Here is a 13,928-nt window from a genome sequence, read left to right as displayed (position 1 = left end):
GGATGGATGTGAGTGGGAGTGGGAGGGTTGATGTGAGTGGGGCTGGGTGGTGGGTTGTGAGAGGTCCTGGGTGGGTTGGTGTGAGTGGGGCTGGGTGGTGGGTTGTGAGTGGGGCTGGTGGGTTGTGAGTGGGGCTGGGTGGGTTGATGTGAGTGGGGCTGGGTGGGTTGATGTGAGTGAGGTTCTGAAGGCCAGGGTGGTGGGATGGGGTGGGATGAGCTAGGTAGGGTAGGTTGGTGCTAGGTAGGGTAGGTTGGTGGGGTGGTCAGATCGGGGTGGGGTGGGTTGAGTGAGGTTGATCGGAGTTGAGCGTAGTGAGTCAGTGAGTGAACGAGCGAGTGGAATGAGTCATCACAAACACTATATTTTATGTTTTTACATACAATGTTCAGCAACATATTTGAAATCTTTGTTCGTACCTACTGTCTGCTGTGAATGCAGAACGCCTTTCAGAAAGTGGTCAACATCGGTTGTGTTTGGATGAGTGAATGAGTTTGGTTTTACGGCGGGGGACACCAGAAATGGGCTTCACACACTCTACCCATGTGGGAATCGAACCCAGGTCTTCGGCGTGACGTGAGAACGCTTTAACCACTAGGCTAACCCACCGCCCTGTTATGTTTGGGAATATATCGGGCGTGACACACAGTACAATAAATCTTGTATTGTGAAGCATTGTGAGTCCCCCGGGGGGTCATCTCAATTTTTAATCTCAATCTTTAATCCTCGCAACGACATGACGGACTGTGGTGTGATACTGTTTGCTTGTGATATCATGGTTGTTGCGGCGGACATAACACTTACAGTACCCGGACCGGGAAGTTTTCAGCGCGTGTAGAAACTGAAACAACCGTCTATGATGTGTCAGCTTAACTCACGAAACATTCCTACCTTTTGTATATCATCCAACTTTTGTATATCAATTATTTGTTTGAATGGCATTTTAGAAGTTGGTGGTATAGGGATGAAAAAGCTTTATGGATGATCACCATGGGCTCCCCTCTCTCTCCCATCCTCTCTGAAATCTGCAAGACCTCTTTTCAAAAGCATGCTCTCAGCATCTCACTAATCCAACCAACCTGCTGGTTCAGGAAGGTTCACGACACCTTTGTAATCCTCCCTCAAAATAATGACTCCATTGCCCTCCTCCAACTCACAACGTCCCTTCCTCGATGTCCTAGTCACTCGTACTACTGACAATACTATCCAAACCTCTGTCTACCGCAAACCCATGCACACTGACCAGTACATCCACTTTGACTTTAACCACTCTCTCAGAACTAAAACCGGCATTATCTGAACTCTCGCCCGCCGAGCACTCAACCTATCCTCTGTCACCCCTGAACCTGAACTTAAACACCTCCGGTATGTCTTTACACAACTTAACAACTACCCCACTAAATTTGTTGACCGTGTCATTAACTCCACCCTCAACCCAGGGTATCCTCCCATTTGTTACACCTGCCAGTTGTTACACACCCCAATACACAGACCACTGCACACACTTGTTACCTATTAGTGAAGAATGGGATAGACCATACTCGTTACAGACATAGAAAGAGAACGCAACACAATTGATTAACACTACATATCATTTTATTGCATTTTATATGCATTTGTTTGCAAGTCCATGTATATGAAGTTCATCATTCTTCCATGTCTTTTATCATTTATTCCTAAACCACTGATTCATCTCAGCACATAGATTTCACATAACAAGAGTCTCAACCAAGCTTAATCAAATGTCCGATGGCATCAAGGCAGTCAAGTGGTGTCCTGGTACCCTGGTGAAGCTGGTCCTTCAGTCTCTGGATTCTGTTCTCCAACTCCCTGTACACTCACTTTCTGGTAGAGGGAGCTGCAGACACTGTTGACAGACGGCATCAAAGGGACTTCTGCTGCATCTTGTTCAGCGATCAACCTGGTGGTAGAGGTCATGCATGTGGGTTGTCTCTTCTTTTCCTAGGACTGCCGATAAACTTAGCCCGAGTGACATTTTCTGGTGGATGACTGTGGTCAGAAACATTCCTGACAAGATCTCCAACTGTTGTGCATTTGCCCTTGCAGGTCTTAACAATGCATCGCCAGTGCTGACATGACTGTCGTGTTGTGGACTTGTTGTAGAGGAATCCTTAAAAAAGAACTTGTGATCTGCCTCGGGGCGATGTGACATACTCTACTCTTTGTATACCAGCCATGGTTAATGTGCAAGGGTCATCCCCAGCCATTTATAGTAAATGATTTATTTTCTATATATAATTGAGTTAACTCAACTGCCTTGAGAAGAAGAAATCATCTCAAGATAAAAACAACTGAATGTAAATATTAAATGCTAACTATAAAAACATCTTTAATCAAACAAACATTTCTTGAGTAAAAAAACATCAAAACTGCTTGCTCTTAATCCCTTTGATCCATTTGACAGTTAAGCTGCGTTACTATAAATCCTTCTACTGAGCAGTTTGGGCTAGTCCATTATTGTTGTAGGTGTAGCAGTAATTAACCCCCAACCTGACTGTGTAACAACTGGCAATATTAGAGTGTGTAACAACTAGCATGTGTAACAAATGGGAGACAGCCCAACCCAGCACCCAAACCCACCACTAGCAAGTCCGACTCCGCTCCAATTCGCATCTCACTACCGAACATCGGCAACACATCACACCACACCAGTCGCTTATTTAAGCAGCAAGCAGGCACAGACACACACCTCTTAAAACTATCATTATGGCTAACGGTAGGAAACACACTACAAAACAACAACAACCTAAAGGCGTGGTCTACAACATCAGCTGCGACTGTGGCGGCAACTACATAGGTGAAACATCCAGACCACTCAACACACGCATCAAAGAAAATACACCCACAAACACCGCGGACACCAAATCAGCCATTTCGGAACACATCACCAAATTTCCTCAACACAACATCAACTGGGACACTGTCATCAAAACACCTACAAACAACAAACATGATTACACTCATTGGCCGAGGCATTACAAATACGCCGTTATAACCCCTCTATTAATAGGGATCATGGCAACTTCATCCAATCAGCTTACAACCGCCTAATCAACAAATAATTAATCCACACAACCATCTCTGGCTTCTCATTTACCTGTCTAACTCACAATCCTCACCACTGGTTTCCCTCTAATTAATCCCCAGCTCCTTGGCACTTGCTTTATTAACTTGTTCACTAATTGTCATGGTAATCCCACTCATCTCATTTATGTTATCTTAGCTCATCACCATGTTATTGTAGCTCATCATGTAACTTCCTATGATGCTTTGTTTTCCCACCTCTGTTATTGTTCAAACATTATCATATGTCCATGTATCTTGTATATAACCGGTTGTACCCCATCCTTCTTACATATGCTTGAAAACGGTATAAGAAGCAATGCCGAAACGTCGCTATTGGAAAAATAGAGACGTTGTCATCCGTTTATCAATTATACTATCAGGTACCCTTTTGTACATCAATCAGACTCAGTGGCGTCTATCACTTACCCACTTAATCCACTGTAACGACGCAATATCTGCTTTTGTATATTCTATTCTCTTTCATATTATAATTGTATATTGTACATACACGCTTAAAATCACTCTGGCTTCGTGTACATTACTATTATATATGTGTGTGTATATATGTATGTATATTTATATACATGTGTGTGTGCGTGTGTGTGTGCACGCGTGTGTGCGTGTGTGTGTGTTTGTGCGTGCATATCCTGTACAACTGTCATTATATTATTGTGAAAACATCTGTTAGTATTCCCCTGACGAAGAGAAAAAGAATAGCCAAGAAACGTTGTGTATACAATAAAAAAGAAGCTGACACCCATAATATTTTGTCTTAGACAAAGTGAGTGAGTGTGCTTAGTTTTACGCCGCATTCAGCAATATTCCAGCTATATGGCGGCGGTCTGTAAATAATCGAGTCTAGACCAGACAATCCAGTGATCAACAGCATAAGCATCGACCTATGCATTTGGGAACCGATGACATGTGTCAACCAAGCCAGCGAGCCTGACCACCCGATCCCGTTAGTCGCCTCTTACGACAAGCATGGGTTACTGAGGGCCAGTTGTAACCGAGACCTTCACGGGTGTCTTAGACAAAGACGTATGTGATAACAGCAGGATATTAATCATCGGAAACTGGGCAAATGCACATGGTATGAATACAACATACATCGGTCAATGTTCCTATTGTTGAGTGAATTCAATAACCCTGAAATAAGTGTAAACATATCCTAATCAAGTAGTTCTGTGTTTTTCCCGTTATGCCTCCAGATGAACACATACAAATATATTTGTGTGTGTGTGTGTGTGTGTGTGTGTGTGTGTGTGTTGTTGGTTTGTGAAATATCCCCTGGGAACTGTGTCCATGGTAGCTTCAAATACAACTGAAATAATTCAATCCTGTGTCGAACTAGACAAATACACATGATGTCGGCAAGGAAGGGCTCATAGAAACTTATGTTTTAAGTGACAAACAATGTTTTCCGACAAATATGTACCCTCAGTTCATCCCTCTGTGTTTATTCTCTTTGTACAGAAATATAGACACCCGTGATGGAATTGGTCTTCAGCAACACGATCGGGTGACAGGTGTCACGACAAGTCATCGTGTCGCGTCCTTTACGTAAATCCACGTGCATATGTCAATTACTAGATTTTCTAAGTCAGACTTCAAACTAAAATGCGAGGCATTAAATAACAAGAAAACTAATGACATTTAGATCTCATGGGACTTGTGTACCATGTAACCTATAATACAGGAATCGGTCTAGCGATGAACTATACAAACAGTCAAGTAATAGACTGTCACGCGTGACAGAGAGTCCTTTAACGTATATGTAGCTTTAATTATAAAAGCGGGTTTCGAAAAGAAATATGCATGGGGAGCTGGCTTTACAATTTCTTTGGTCTCTGTATATCCATGAAGAATTGAAAGAAATTGACACAGTCCCTTCATTTTGATCCTGAGAGGGTACGCAAGTCCCGAAACATTCAAAGGAAATTTATATTTATCAGCTTTTTTAAATGTAGTATTTTTGTCATTTTAAGTTTTAGTTTAATTTGACCAAAATCGCCATCTGCTGAAGGGTCGATATATAAATCCAGCTAGGGTCCATGCCGGTAGCCAAAGTACTGTAAGTCCCCTTGGTCCTTAGTATGGTGATCAGCCTTCAGTTGCTGGTGATCTATAGCCCGGTTTTATATTGTATTGATATCTATAGTGATATGTTTTTATGATAGCGTACTAGTTTTAAATTAAGAGCTGTGATACTCTAGTAGTTTTACTGTCCTTCGATAACAGCTTTTGTATGTTCTAAATGTATTAATTTTAATATTGATATAATTTAAATTGTTCTTGTCAAGATATGGCTGAAATATTGCCGATGTGACGTTAAGCATTAATTCACACACTCCTTTCATTTTGAACACATAAAATATACCTTTAGCTCATGAACTTGCGTTGCATTGTACATCCTAGAGGAATAGTTTTTAAAATACTAGTACATGACATAGCAATACATTTATAAACGTTGATATGGGCAAAGAAATATGAACCAACACATTATTTAACCAGCTACATTAACGAAGTTGAAAAGAGAACTTTCCAAATTTCTGTTTGCGAAGTCAAATGAATACCGTTCGGTAGATGTGTTATAAGTCAAGATGAATCTATACTGAACGTGAACAGACAGTTTACAGTATGTTGGCAGTTTCATTTGCAGCAGATTGCTTCATACATTGGATTTTGCAAATATACACGAGAGAATATATACATAGCCCTGACACTATTTTAATTATCAATATTTAACTTTTCATAATGAAACAGTAAAATACAAATTATAAGAAAATACGTATAATGAATAATAAATTAAGGTTATTCTGCGTTATCCATTCAATCATATTCAGCCTAATTTCATGTCCGTGGTTGTCATGGTAACATCAACATATGTGCAGGATAAACTACATTCATACTTTATGATACACATTTAATTTATGGCCTTATATATGAATATTATTGAGGTGTTTTGTTAGATGTCTGTTTCCATGGCAACATCTTCACAGTGTTTTGTTTGGGTGTTTTTTGACGTCCCAACTCAGCATTCATATCAAATACTTACGACAAATACGTACCTAAACTAACTGCACCAAAATACTGTTTATTTATTTTCCGTTTACAAACAACAGGTATCATATAAAAAGTCTTCAAAAATAGTTGTGGCCATGTCCTTTGTGAAGATTCCCAAAGCACTGAACGGCTACTAGAACATTCAGATGTCAAATCCAATCACGTGATGATTACTCCATAATCTTTATCAACATCGTATGTTTAGTTTGGTTATAATGGGGATTACATTGTAATCAACTTCTTCAGCGGAGATCCACTGAAATGAGACCTGGGCCCGGTTGTTCAAAATGCCGTTATTTTAACGTACCGTTAAACACTATACGACCCGTTAAATAGCTAACGAAAAGTTAGTTAACAGTACGTTAAAGATTTGGTTGCTGGAAGGTCTGTTTAACTCATTTATGCATGTCGTCCCTTTTTGGGGACGGGTTCTTCAGAAAAGCATTTCTCTCCTATTGTTGAAGACAGAAACTTGCAGTATAGACGTGAATGAAGCGGAGTAAATTGTTTAGTGGTTGAACCATTTACATTACTTGAAGAGTTTAAGTTCTTTAAGCATGGCCACTTCCAGTAGCAAGGCAGGTCCCCTGACAATTCGGCGAATTGTGAGGTAAGATGATTTTTTTATTGGTCTATATTTTAACTATATAAGTCCATTAGAATGCGTTTAAAACTCTCGTTGTTCAAACAAAAAGATATAATGAAAACGGTTTGCACTTTTTCCATACTCAATGTTCCACCAAAGTACCGTCATGGGCATTCTTGATCCCATAAAATGTTTTCTGATGAACTAAACATCATAGTTGATGAATGTAGCCCTAAGTCCTCTGCTGTTCCTCACATATGAAAACCATGGTTTAACGACAACTGCAAACAAGCGAGGAAATCATGGATAAAGGCTGAACGCTATTTCCGTCGCCATACTAAGGACCATAATCTAAACAGATACAAAATCTTGAATGCAAAAGCGAAGCGTACTTTTAAAAGTAAACGTCCAAAATTATGTGTTAAGAATAGATTCACATACGCCAATGTCCAAGGCATTGAATATGGTACAAAAGATCAAAAGTAAAGGCTCTAAAACTTGCATCCACCACCATAAAAATCTAAGACCCTATGCATATATGGGTTAACAGAGCGTTAACTAATGGTATGATTAGAGGTTAACAGCCTGTTAAGGACCTAACCATTACCCACAATTCTTTGTCACCATGGAGCTAGACCTAGAACTAATGCTAATGGTAACGTTAGTGAGCTAATGTACCCCCTCCCCTTAACATGGTCTTAACGGGCTCGATGAAGGGATCTGTAATGATCCCGAAACGTTATGTTGGAAAGAGCATAAATCCATAAGATATCTTGGTCAAGAAAATTGAGGTTTTGATAAAGGATGCGCGAGATTGTAAGTCAACTGCTGAAACGCTGATGACGAGGAACGTTGCTGCCCATATAAGACGCAGTAGTAGTGTTAGGGTCTCTACAGTTGCGTTCAGAGTCACCAGGTGTTACATCTGGTTTGTGAGTTGCTAAGTAAATGCTAGTCTGTGCAATCTCTGCAAAGAAAAGATAGAAAGACTACGGATCCTAAACCTCGTGCCTACAGCAGCCTGCATACAGAAATGTATCTAACTATAGTCACGACGACGTAGACGTTGGTTTTGTAGCAGTTGCCTACGAGAACAGCTGAACGGAAATTGCTTAAACTGATGGAGAGGAAAATATGCCCAAATAATCTTTTTGGAGAAGAAAAAGCAACTTTTTCAATGCCCTAAATGTGATGCTGTCATATAGGTGCCAAGATATGCGAGCCTGTTCCAAAAGGTAAAACACAAAGAATGCTGAAATTGGATGCTAGTGAGAAGCAGAGAGTGTTATATTTGTTTGTTCCGCAGTTACATATGGCATATGATACATTGATATAATTCTGAAATGTCCCATTTGTAAAAAAGTACAATTTCTTGTCTCTTGTATGCAAATACAGATGAAAGGAATCGGTTCAACGACATACTTAGACAAACATTCACGACTTCATTATTATACATACAAACACATACAAAGAGTGATAACGAGTGTGTTGTAACAAGAAAGAAGCTTTACTTTATGACCTTGTGGGCAATGGGTAGAAGAACAAAGATTATATATTCAGAACTTGTCTACTTAAAACAGGTCTTAGATGTCGATGTCTCCATGGAGGCTTGTGCACAACTCACATTTTCCTTTTGAACACTTACATTACGCTATTAGCACTAGCAAATTAATTACACGCTTGTCCACATTTGTTGAATAGTGCCAAAGAAATGTGAACCATGGTTACTGTAAACATGTACTCGTGAAAGTAATAAACTGAAAACCAAAAGAAACATTTCCAGTATAAAATAAAATTGCAAACAGTTTGAAAACGTAAGTTCAAATTAAACCAATGTAAAGCACTTCGCGTTGTTTCCATGCAGAAAGTGATACACGGCAGGCATGATGTTTTGTAGCTATTGCAGAAAAGTTAAAAACACGTGCCGCATGGGTAACCGAAACTACACGTGCATTCAGGTATATGAAACGGCACACTTATATATAAACAAAACTTAAATGGCACGACTGTCACTCGAACTACAATGGGTATGATACAAATAGGAGCCAGGCACGGTTACATAGGGCCCGTAAGTAGGTCATGGCACCTCGCAAGACTTCAGTACTTCCGGTGAGAAACTTTCATAACTTTTTTTAATAGTCTCATGTTCGTCAGTTGACAGTAAGGAACCGATAATCTTTGCAGGAATAACAATTTTCCGATCTAACCATCCCCAAATAGCCAACTATTACGACTGTGAACAGCTGTCACAGCCAAGCATAATTGTTTCCTCATGGTCCGATGTAGTAAAGTCGTAGGAATATTCCGGCAATATTGTGTATTTACTCCTCAAATAATACCATGACACGTTTGAGATTCCTGTTTCGAAGCTTGGAACAAATGCATCCAAAGTTGTGTATGTTTTTTTGTTGTTGTTTTTCACTCGATGCAAAATACGTGAGCATGTAAAATACCGGTGTTATGTATAGGGCCCGTAGGTAAGTCACGACATTTCGCGAGACCTTATTACTTCCGGTGACAAAAACGTTTCATATGTTTTCGAATGGTCTCTTGGTTGTCTTTTGACAGTAAGGAACTGATAATCCTTGCACGAATAACAAATTTCAGATCTTGCCATCCCCACATTAACCAACTATTACGACTGACAACAACTGTGACAGCCAAGCATGGTTGTGCACTTGGTCCGGTCTAGTAAAGTCATATCTGGCGGTCGCGCAGTTTGGAATCAGAACTGGTTCTTGACTATAGGCTTGTCACCGGAAATCTGGTACCGGAAGTAAGATGGGCACGGTCTCGCAAGCCCTATTGCTAGAGCCTTTAGGTAATCCCGTGTTGCTGTAAGTAACTTTACTGACAGACCAGGTGGACATCAGTCAGGCCAAAAACAAGCAGACCCAGGGAACCACTTCCGGTGAACACTGGTACTTGCGTACCTTGCACCTCCTGAATCGATTTCTGACAGTGTGGTCATCAGCGAGTATGACTTGGGACATATGGTTAGTCGACAGGCAGTGGCAAGGGGACTCAGGGCTCAGGAATTAGAGATTAAAGACATTAGAAAGGGCGGTTTGGACAACACAACATCGTCCTCAGAGATTTAGATGTCCCGTTCTGTTGGCAACGACGTGACTGACAGAAGGTCGTCTTTATTTTATGTTGAGAGATGTTGGAAGACAACGTCCTTACCATCTAATGGGAGGACAAACAGCCTTATGTTGCAAGTAATGGTTAAGATGGAAGTGGTACTACTGGTGGACCTTGTGGGCAAAGGAGAACACTTCTGGTAATTTTTAACGAAACAGATCAGCCTTACACGGGTGACATTCTGCGTCCATTTGTCCTACCATTTCTACAACAGCTGCAACATGATTAGGCAAACTCTATACTGCCCCATATGTGCAGAACGTCCTTGCAGCCCAACATGTCAATGTGATGCCGGAGCCTGCACACACCCCAACCCCCAACCCCAACACACAGAATACCTCTTGGATGTCATGGATCGTCTGTTCACATCCCCCAGCCATTTGTCAAGAACTGATCCCCGACGCCGATGTATCCCAATGACTTCATCAGACAACTCACCTTTTCTGTTGTTGAGTTGTGGGCAAGTCCGCTCTTGATGTGGCATGTCATTGAACATGCGCGTTTTATGATGTGTTTGCCCCAAATCCATTTAGTTGAAAGGGTTTTTTTTACTCCACCTCAATTCGGCAAGCGACATGGCAGTACCGGTTGTTGCATGACTACTTTTATGTGTTGAATTTTTTTTAGATTTCGATCTTTTATTTTTACTTCATACATCTTCCGTGATTTTTTAAGCTGGACTTATTTAAAACTATGATAAAGGTCTTTAGGTAGTCAATTTTTGAAACCCTTATGTTATTAGATTAACTACGGTGAAGAAGTCTACCTCTATTTCAGCTACGTTTGTATTTTCATTTGGATTGTTAATTTTCTTTCCATTTGACTTGCAAATATACGCAAGAAAGTATATGAATGGCCTTGACATGATTTAACGGTTTTGACCTGTTTTACACAAAGTAAACAATTTCCTTTTTGAAATGGAAACTGCAACATAGTCGTTATGAGTATATATTTTAAATGATTAATATGCACATGTTATTGAATAATACCCATATGTTTAGGTTAATTCTTTTTTTTCAACAATGAAAGTCATAATAATGCTTGCAGTATAAACAGACATTCTCATCTGAAGCTAAACATACCATTTATGCCCTTATAAATAACCATTATTGAAGTAACCTGTAAAATTAAAGGATAACCATGACAACACCATCGAGGCAGTGTGAAAAATAGTTTTGAAATTTTGCTTGCCAGTCGGACAAGCTAGGCTGGAAGTTACAAGGCCACAAAATAATTCACTAGCCCAAAATTGGAATGTAGACACGGGTTTCATCATTAAGCTGCTAATATGATGAACATTTTTATCAGGCCATAATCTTGCATGATTTAAAAGTGTATTATGTCTTAACAATATTTCAGTGTCATATCTTTTTTATTGTGTACATTATCATTTAATAAATGGTTTTTAAAAGAAATAGAATTGTTTTGATTATATGTTTTGTAAATATACCAATGGTATTTTATAATCGGTTTATTAAAGAAGCAACCGAGATTGTAGGTGGATGTATCCTCGAAGGGGGTTAAAGTATTGTAAAAGTCCAAAAACTTTCAAAGTAAATTTAACTCTACCAAGCTTTTAATCGTAGCATGTCTGTTGATTTAAATGATGACTTTTACTGTCCTTCGTCGACAGGTTTTTAAATGTATGTAATTGTCATGAATTTATAACTATACTGTCCCAAAAAAGAAACGCATATAAGAATTTCAACTGTATTTTTATGTTTATTTTGAAACATCTTGAAGGCTTTATGAGTCAATGAAATATAGCGGAATTGCACACTGGGAATGCAGACTTATCCATTTTTGGCACCAACTCGAGGAAGGTCAGTTTGAGTGTCACATTGAGACGTGTGGTGGCGCTGAAGTCAATACCTCGTGTGACCACCGTGGGCATCCAGAACTGCACGTCGCCTCGGTATCCAACGAATAAGTCTCAGAATCTCGTGTTGCCCAATCGCAGCCCACTCTGCCTGTTGTGCCTGTGCGAGTTGCTGAAGTGTCTGGGGCTGAGGGTTACGGCGTCGCACCCGTCTGTCCACAGACGTTCGATCGGGTTTAAGTCCGGTGATCTTGAGGGCCAGGGGAGCACATTGATGTTGTGGTTCTGGAGGAAGTCTCTAGTGTGACGTGGTGTGTGGGGCTTGGCATTGTCCTGTTGAAACAACTCCCTCTGGCGATCAATGATTGGAAGGAGGTGTGGGCGTAGGATTTCGTCACAGTACCGTTGAGCTGTCAGGTTGCCCTGGATCATCACCAAATCACTTCTCCTACGACAGGTGATCTCCCCCCACATCATAACACTTTCCCGGCCGAATCTGTCCACCTGGGGAACGCAAGCGTCGGCGAAACGTTCACGTCGACGTTTGTACACCCGCATTCTTCCATCGCGTCGTTCCAATAGAAGTCGTGGTTCCAGGCCTAAACGTTGGTGCACCATTGAACTCGATGTCGACGATGTTGTTGTCGAAGCACAGGGCCAAAATAACGTCTTCTGGCACGTAAACCAGCCTCTCTCAACCTGTTCCTGACGGTCTGTGCAGAAAGCCTCCTCAATCCGGGTATTTGTCGAGCGGTACTGGTCGCCGTAGCTGTTCGATGACGCAGGTGATGTACCCGGATGTAGCGATCCTGCGCCGCAGTGGTCGCACGAGGTCGCCCACTACGAGGGGCATCTGCTACCGCATTCTGGCGGCGATATCTCTCCCAGAGCCGTGAAATGGTGTTTTGGTGAACATTCATGCGTCAGGCAACTGCACGTTGAGACTGGCCAGCTTCAAGCAAACCAATGGCGATATGACGGTTGGCTTCACTTAGACGTGGCATTTTGCGTTCGTCAACAATATTCCAAATACAGTGAACAATCGACAGACAGCAATCAACCTTTTATATCCATCATTGAGACTATCTGATCCCCAACTTTCACTGTGACTTTCACCGCTGTGACTATAAACTTTAACTCACTCATTCACTCACTCACTCACTCACACACGACAAAACACTGCTCATACAAATAGCAGCAGAATAATTTATTCCTTGTATGCAAATAGATGTCACTTAACATACCTCAAATCAGGCAAAATGTAAATGCTGGATTGTCTCCAAACTTTTGCTTGGCCCTATCCTAAATAAGGACGTTTGCACTCTTTCATCTTTAACACAGGTATTGTTGTTTTATTGTTGTTATTTTAGTATATGATGCAATATTATGAGACGGTAATGCCTCCATGAATATTATAGCCGCATTTGACGCAAACGTTATTGAGACACGTTAGTGTTATATTGACAACGGTGACCTCCTTCCACCCCCTTTAAACCTACAAAAAAGTTAAGCATTGGAAATTTTACCCAACAATATTAAATGTATCTAACATGAACAGAGATGCCAAAATATAGATTTTGGATCTAAATTACTGTTTTCCACCCAAGCTGCGTACAAGATATAATTTAGGAAATTAGTCATAACATGTTCGAATATGCTCTATATATGACCATTACACATATGTTGGTTTGGTGGAAATTAAGAAGTTTCTCAATATCAAGTATTTTGATCAAGCTCTTTGCTTTTAGACCTGCTATTAAATTACCTCAGATCCTTTAACCGGAAACAACCGAGGCGATGAATCTGAAAATTCACACGTTTCTTCCCACTAACGATGACACCCTATTAAAGTTTACCGGCACAGTACCAGGTATTCTGTTTAAGACACTGATAACACCAAAATATTCTTGACATAACTGGACGGATAATTAAAACGGTTTTCAAATCTGAAAAAGATTCATGAACTGAAATAGTAATATGCTTAATACGTTTAATAATATACATAATGTATATTTATAATCTATAAAGTTATCTGTGGTAGCTAGTACCGTCATACTTACCAAAGCTGGCTGCAACCAGGTATACCAACAGCAGAAGCAAAGGTAAACCTCCACTCCAGAACATCCTGCTCTCTGTCTTCTGTAACAGTGTATGTCGTGAACTGTCAAGATATTTGAAACTCATCTTTCTAGCTGTGTCCTTCGGGAATCCAGCTTATTATTGCCA

General features: G+C 40.4%; 1 protein-coding gene across 1 annotated transcript in view; it reads right to left on the bottom strand.

The window, feature by feature from the left end:
• The window catches only part of LOC124290811, a 50,117-nt gene extending 36,252 nt beyond the window's left edge, over positions 1 to 13,865 (bottom strand). Inside the window, exon 1 of the mRNA XM_046727637.1 lies at positions 13,763 to 13,865. Coding sequence (XP_046583593.1) covers positions 13,763 to 13,826 — 64 coding nt within the window. The 5' untranslated portion in view covers positions 13,827 to 13,865. The remainder of the gene's footprint in view (positions 1 to 13,762) is intronic.
• Between the last annotated feature and the right edge of the window lie 63 nt (positions 13,866 to 13,928).

This window comes from Haliotis rubra, unplaced genomic scaffold (genome assembly GCF_003918875.1).
Source record: "Haliotis rubra isolate DU_JTF1 unplaced genomic scaffold, ASM391887v1 Scf475, whole genome shotgun sequence".
In the NCBI taxonomy this organism is placed as follows: Eukaryota; Metazoa; Mollusca; class Gastropoda; order Lepetellida; family Haliotidae; genus Haliotis; species Haliotis rubra.
This window is presented reverse-complemented; position numbering and strand designations above follow the sequence as displayed.